Source organism: Lolium rigidum, chromosome 3 (genome assembly GCF_022539505.1).
Source record: "Lolium rigidum isolate FL_2022 chromosome 3, APGP_CSIRO_Lrig_0.1, whole genome shotgun sequence".
Classification (NCBI taxonomy): Eukaryota; Viridiplantae; Streptophyta; class Magnoliopsida; order Poales; family Poaceae; genus Lolium; species Lolium rigidum.
In genome coordinates this window covers 125,996,763-126,004,401 of record NC_061510.1, presented here as the reverse complement: position 1 = coordinate 126,004,401, position 7,639 = coordinate 125,996,763, and the positions used below count along the sequence as shown (strand labels likewise).

The window sequence follows — 7,639 nt, the reverse complement described above, 5'->3', positions numbered from 1 at the left end:
GAAAGATTCCCCGCATCCCGATCCGCGCAAAGCGTCCCGGCCAGCCACAAAAGCACCACGTCCTTCTCGCTGCGGGCGGGCCCGGGTCGCGTAAAGGCCCCACGTTTCAGCGTGACATACTGTTGGGGCGCATCACACGCGGCAGCGCGGCGCGTCGCTCGCTGACGTGGCCTCCCCGCTGCCCGCTCCTCCGGGGTCAAGCAAGGCATCTATCTTTTTTTTTTTTTGAACACAAGCAAGGCATCTATCTAGTACCATCAAGAACCCCATTCCATACCATACCGGTTAATTTATTATTAATCCGCACATCTCATCATCCGCCGCACGAAAGCAGCCGTGACGATTACGAGCCCTCCATCTCTTCCTGACGCCTGGTCCCACCTCGCGGGCGGCCCCATCTGCAGGGACGCAAAAGTCGCCGCGAGATTTAACCGGACATTAAACTAGCGGTACGATTTCTCTCTGTCCCGATCGATTCGGAGATAAGAAAACAGTTCACGCCATAAAGAAAAGTGGGCAAACAAAGCCAAAAGCTCCCCGTCCGTCCTTCCCCTGCTTTCCCTTCCTCCCTTTCGAATCCACACCACACCTCACCACTGCACCACCAATCCCCCCGTCCCCGTCCCTCTTCACTCCTCCCAACCCGCCGCCTCCTAGGGTTAAGGTTCCATGCGATCTCCCCGCCGCGGCGGACGGAAACCCTAGCAAGGAGCGCCGCTCACAAATCTCGACCCAATGGGCAAGGGCGGGCAGGACGAGGCCGGATCCGGCAGACCCCACCCCGACGCCGACGCGCCGCCGCCGTTCCCGGCGTGGGCGCGGACCCCGACCGAGTGCCTCGCAGAGCTCGGCGTGTCCGCGGACCGCGGCCTCAGCTCCGACGAGGCGGCGGCGCGGCTCCTCAAGCACGGGCCCAACGAGCTGGAGCGCCACGCGCCGCCCTCCATCCTGAAACTCGTCCTGGAGCAGTTCAACGACACGCTGGTCCGCATCCTGCTCGCCGCGGCCGTGGTCTCCTTCGTGCTGGCGCTCTACGACGGGGCGGAGGGCGGGGAGGCCCGCGCGACGGCCTTCGTGGAGCCGCTCGTCATCTTCCTCATCCTCATCGTCAACGCGGTGGTCGGGGTCTGGCAGGAGAGCAACGCGGAGAAGGCGCTCGAGGCGCTCAAGGAGATCCAGTCGGAGCACGCCACGGTCAAGCGCGACGGGCGCTGGTCGCACAACCTCCCGGCCCGGGACCTCGTGGTGGGGGACGTGGTGGAGCTCCGGGTCGGGGACAAGGTGCCCGCGGACATGCGCGTGCTGCAGCTCATCAGCTCCACCCTGCGCGTCGAGCAGGGGTCGCTCACGGGGGAGACCTCGTCGGTGAACAAGTCCAGCCACCGGATCCAGGCCGAGGACACGGACATCCAGGGCAAGGACTGCATGGTCTTCGCCGGCACCACCATCGTCAACGGCAGCGCCGTCTGCCTCGTCACGGGCACCGGCATGGCCACCGAGATCGGCAAGATCCACTCGCAGATCCAGGAGGCCGCGCAGGAGGAGGACGACACGCCGCTCAAGAAGAAGCTCAACGAGTTCGGCGAGGCGCTCACCGCCATCATCGGGGTCATCTGCATCCTCGTCTGGCTCATCAACGTCAAGTACTTCCTCACCTGGGAGTACGTCGACGGCTGGCCCACCAACTTCAAGTTCTCATTCGAGAAGTGCACCTATTACTTTGAGATCGCCGTCGCGCTCGCTGTTGCCGCCATCCCCGAGGGCCTGCCTGCGGTCATCACCACCTGCTTGGCGCTAGGCACCAGGAAGATGGCTCAGAAGAACGCGCTTGTCAGGAAGCTACCCAGCGTCGAGACCTTGGGCTGCACGACGGTCATTTGCTCTGATAAGACTGGCACCCTCACCACCAACCAGATGTCAGCGGTCAGGCTCGTGGCCGTTGGGAGGTGGCCTGATACTCTCAGGAACTTCAAGGTTGATGGAACCACCTATGACCCCAGTGATGGCAAGATACATGAATGGCCAAGCTTGAGCATGGACGAGAATCTACAGATGATCGCAAAGATAGCTGCACTCTGCAATGATGCAAGCATTGCACACTCTGAGCATCAGTATGTGGCTACTGGGATGCCCACAGAGGCTGCCCTCAAGGTATTTTTTATACCCTAACTGTAAGCGCTTTAAGATGACATTCCTTCTGTTTTATTCATCTTGACAAATTGTAGTGTTGATGAAACCTAATATAAAATCTACAATATACTAGCACTAGCGTGTATAACATTCAAGAAATGCGTGGTTCAGCTGGTACTTCTTTATTATGTATGCTCAAGGACAAGTCATTTTGAAGAACCTATGCCTAAATTCGTTCATTATTACCTTACTACAGTTTGACTATTTGAACTGTTGGGTGATTGTGTTATCCATTTGCCAGGTTTTGGTCGAGAAAATGGGGCTTCCTGGTGGATATACTCCATCTCAGGATTCATCTGATCTGCTAAGTATGTTGACTTCTGTGCACAATAAATATGTGAGTACATTATTTAAAATTTGTATGGAAAGCATCTGACTTAATTTTCAAATCTTTGTTGTTTGAAGGGTGCTGCCAATGGTGGAACAATGATGCTAAAAGAGTAGGGACTCTGGAATTTGATCGTACTAGAAAATCAATGGGAGTTATTGTGAAGAAAACTGACTCTGGAAAGAATTTGCTGCTTGTGAAGGTATTTGGAATCATTCATATCATCTAATTCTGCTGCAAATTAGCATATCTCAAGTGGTCTAGTGTGCATCTATAATCTGTTTTCGGAGTTTGATTTACTCATGTTTTATTGTTCATTGTTCATAATGCTCGAAGTAACAACCATGTATTGTCATGGTGTGACCACTGTGCCATTTTTGCACCCTTTGTTTTTCCTGAAACTAGGGTAACATCTTTGTCATATCATCAAATGTAAATTCCATATATCTATTTTATCAAGGATCTTTTATCTGCATTTTTACTGTTTCTTCCACCAGTTAGTCATATACTCTCCTAGCACGTGACATTGTATTTCTTATTTGCTTTTGTCATCGTAAGTATAATGTCATATTGTTGCTTGTGTTGTTTTTTGTCATGTTATTTTTCCGTCCGATGAATATTCATGGTTAAAGTACTCTTGCAGGGTGCTGTAGAAAATTTGCTAGAGAGAAGTGCCTATATTCAGTTGCTTGATGGATCTGTCGTGCTCTTGGATGACGGTGCCAAGGCACTTATACTGTCATCACTTAGTGAAATGTCTGCCAGTGCATTGCGCTGTTTGGGCTTTGCATATAAGGAGGATTTGGCAGAATTTGCAACATATGATGGGGAAGAGCATGCTGCTCATAAGTATCTGCTTGATCCTTCATACTACTCGTCAATAGAGAATAATCTGATATTCTGTGGTTTTGTTGGTCTAAGGGTGAGTCCTTCCCGCACTTCATGGATATTCGGTAAATAATATAATATATGCGGTTCTAAGTTGACTAATGCATGTACCTTTTTAACACTATTATCCACAGGATCCTCCACGAGAAGAAGTCCACCAAGCAATTGAAGATTGCAGAGCTGCTGGAATACGTGTTATGGTGATAACAGGTGATAACAAAGAAACAGCAGAGGCAATATGCCGTGAGATTGGGGTTTTTAGTTCCAGTGAAAACATTAGCTCAAGGAGCTTCGCAGGGAAGGAATTCATGGCTCTTCCTGATAGGAAGAAGCTGTTGAGGCAAACAGGTGGCCTTCTCTTCTCCAGGGCAGAGCCAAAACATAAGCAGGAAATTGTTAGGTTGCTCAAGGAAGATGGTGAAGTTGTTGCAATGACTGGTGATGGTGTGAATGATGCACCGGCTCTGAAATTAGCTGATATTGGAATTGCAATGGGCATCACAGGGACTGAGGTCTGCCTTCTTGCTCTGTTTTCAAACTGCTATTGTTCTTTTTAGCTCTATCTTGTAAGCCTCATTCTTAATTTGTCTAATTCATCATTAGCTCACTTCTGTAGAACATCGCCTTCTAGACATTTCAAAAGTACTGAATTAGGCTGGCACTGTTAGTCTTCTAAGTGTCTTCTGACACTTGAGTGCTTTGTAGTTGCAATAATTATTATTTAGCATTTAGCATTTGCTACAGTCGTTCTATGTAATGGCTTCACCACCACCATGTTCTGTTGCCAATCACCCCTGCATAACTACTTTGCTCTGATTATTTGACGCTAACACTCATTAAGATCTACAAAGTATATCTAAGATAGTAATGAATATGCACTATCTGTACGTTTATGCTCGATGGTCCTCCCTGAATTTCTGATACCCCACTTTGAAATATGTTGCTTATTAATGGTCTTGTATGACCAAAGGATGCATCTATGTTTGGTGGCATGCTGTGGATAAGATCTTATACTTAATGAAATGCGAAATTCCACACATAGTTCTGTAAAAGAATAATTACGACATAGTTCTGTAAAACCTGTTCCCCCTTTTTATCTGTTCAGAATCTTGGCATACCTTTATATTCCTCAGTTCCTGAAATCATGTTTTTGTTGGCTGTTCCGACGCATGCAGAGTGGACTTGTGATCTTGTTTCTTTCCCCTGGTAATTTTGTTTTAGGTTGCAAAAGAAGCATCAGATATGGTGCTTGCTGATGATAACTTCAGTACAATAGTCTCAGCTGTTGGTGAAGGAAGGTCTATTTACAACAACATGAAGGCTTTTATAAGGTACATATTGTTGTGCTATGATTTAACCTTTCGTTTTATTATTATTATTTGACAACAATAATCGAATACAACCTGTTCACATGATTTATGTGGCATTGCAGGTATATGATCTCTTCGAACATTGGAGAAGTTGCCTCCATATTCCTAACATCAGCTCTAGGTATACCAGAAGGCCTCATTCCTGTACAACTTCTGTGGGTCAATCTTGTTACGGATGGCCCTCCTGCTACTGCTTTGGGATTCAACCCACCAGATAAAGATATTATGAAGAAACCTCCTCGAAGGAGTGATGATTCTTTGATCACTCCTTGGATCCTGTTCCGTTACATGGTATGTTTTCTTGTGGACCATGTGTTTCCTCATGTATGGTCTTAATCAAATGGCTTTGAAGTTCTTGTGGTGAGTTAATTTAGTGTATCCATGTACTCCCTCCGATCCATAATAAGTGGTGTGGTTTTAGTACAAATTTTAGCTAAAAACCACAACACTTACTATGGATTGGAGAGAGTAGCTTTTCAGCAATCAAGGTATATATACATAATTTTGAACAACCTATAAAGAGTCAGCATTTTCGTGACAAGCATTTTGTTGGCATAAAATGTTTCTTTCCAGCATAGAATCTACTGGCCATTTTGGCACATAATTATGGGCTTTTAGGAAGTTAGATGATTAATGCTGGAGAGCAAGCAGGGTGTTGTATCTAGGGTTTGCTTGTGGCGGTGTGTGTGCGGGAAGATCTAATCGACCGCGAGAGGGGTGTTGTGGGTGGGGAGGGGTGCGCGGCAGTGTCTATATATATGGCGCGAGCGTCGCAGGCGTGCCTGAGCTGGACTGGACGAGAAGTGAGAAGCAAGTCTAGTCGGATACGAACGTACCGCGCGCGGACTCCTCCTACTAGCAAGGAAACTGCTGCGAGATCAAGTTTGTTTCGTTTCCAATTAATTTAATTGTGGAGTGTAAATTTTTAACCCGAAAATCTATCTCAAACGGAACCAACGGCCCATACTCTGCTGGACTGGTATTGCTAAGGTGGGCTGTAGTTACCGCCTTAAAAAACGGAAGGAAACATAATAAGTTCGTTACTACTCCAGATCTTTTCTTCACACAAGCAGATCTTTTTTTCACCTTTCATTTTTTGAACCATTTGTTGGCGTCAAGATTGAAAGATGAAGAAAAGATATGCCTGTGCAGGCGAAGAAAAGATCTGAAGTAGTAACAAACTTATTCTGTTTCCTTCCGTTTTTTAAGGCGGTAACTACAGCCCACCTCAGCAATACCAGTCCAGCGCGACGCTTGGCAACCGTAATCTTGATGGACAAGAAAACAAATGACCCGAGCGCAACAGCAGAGTATGGGCCGTTGGTTCCGTCTGAGATAGATTTTCGGGTTAAAAATTACACTCCACAATTAAATTAATTGGAAACGAAACAAACTCGATGTCACAACAATTTTCTTGCTAATAGGAGGAGTCCACGCGCGGTACGTTCGAATCCGACTGGACTTGCTTCTTGTCCACTTCAACGCGCGCACGCCTGCGACGCTCGCGCGATATATAGACACTGCCGCGCGCCCCTACCCACCCACAACACCCCTCTCGCGATGGATTAGATCTTCCCGCACACACACCGCCACAAGCAAACCCTAGATACAACACCCTGCTTACAATCACCACATTAAATTAAAATTTGTCTTAGATGTCCCAAATTTCTAGTTTCAAAGATAACATCCAAAATTTTGTCAGTAATGGCTTTGTGCATGTGGGCCTGCAATGGTCAGTCTAAGATGTACCCCTGAAGTACGCATCTGGGGATATATGCAGCTATAGCTGTAGTATCTCAATTTGGCTTTAGTAAATAAGGTTGACATTAGACAGTGCTTTGTGCATGTGGGCCTGCAATGGTTGGTCTAAGACTCTTAAGTGATGTACCCCTGAAGTACACATCTGGGGATATATGCAGCTATAGCTGCAGTATCTCAATTTCGCTTTAGCAAATAAGGTTGACATTAGACAGTGCTGCATGATTTGTGCACTTTTACTTCCATATACTTGAAACTCATGGACATCATCGTATCTGTAGGTGATTGGGATGTATGTCGGGATTGCAACAGTGGGAATCTTCATCATATGGTACACTCATGGCTCTTTCCTGGGAATTGATCTGGCTAGTGATGGTCACACTCTTGTGTCATACTCTCAGCTCTCAAATTGGGGCCAATGCCCCTCATGGGAAGGTTTCAATGTGTCATCGTTCACAGCTGGGTCACAGACATTTGATTTTGACGCAAACCCATGCGATTACTTCCAGGGTGGGAAAATAAAAGCGACAACCCTCTCATTGTCTGTCTTGGTGTCCATTGAGATGTTCAACTCGCTGAATGCCCTGTCTGAGGATGGTAGCCTTCTGAGTATGCCTCCATGGGTTAACCCTTGGCTTCTTCTGGCAATGTCTGTGTCGTTTGGGCTTCATTTCCTGATCCTTTACGTGCCTTTCCTTACCCAAATCTTCGGTATCGTGCCCCTCAGTTTCAACGAGTGGCTTTTGGTGATAGCAGTTGCCTTCCCAGTGGTGCTAATCGATGAGGTTCTCAAGTTTGTGGGGCGGTGCTTGACAGCTCGTGCCAGGAAACAATTAGGAAAGCGGAAGGAAGAGTAGATGCTAGCCATCAGTATTAGATTTCAGGTTTGCCACGGGGTAGTAGACGTCTGATGAGAACCCCATTATTTTGTCTCTTGAGTTTAAGGACTCTGCTCTTTGTTGAGAAACAGGAACATGCAGGAAGCTAGGGTACTCTATAGAACTCATAATCAGACTGTGAGTTTAACAGACTGCATTTATTCATTTGTAACAAAATTCGGTGTTATGAATGTGCCGGAGACGAGGCATATTTTGTTTCCCGGTTA

General features: G+C 47.1%; 1 protein-coding gene across 1 annotated transcript; it reads left to right on the top strand.

Moving 5' to 3' along the window:
• Window positions 1-585: 585 nt before the first annotated feature.
• Window positions 586-7,639, top strand: LOC124702291 (calcium-transporting ATPase 4, endoplasmic reticulum-type-like). Its single transcript, XM_047234415.1, has 8 exons — window positions 586-2,151; window positions 2,432-2,498; window positions 2,596-2,720; window positions 3,162-3,440; window positions 3,541-3,918; window positions 4,628-4,737; window positions 4,839-5,067; window positions 6,816-7,639. Exons 1-8 carry the CDS (start codon window positions 736-738, stop codon window positions 7,389-7,391), a joined length of 3,180 nt encoding a protein of 1,059 aa, XP_047090371.1. The 5' UTR covers window positions 586-735; the 3' UTR covers window positions 7,392-7,639.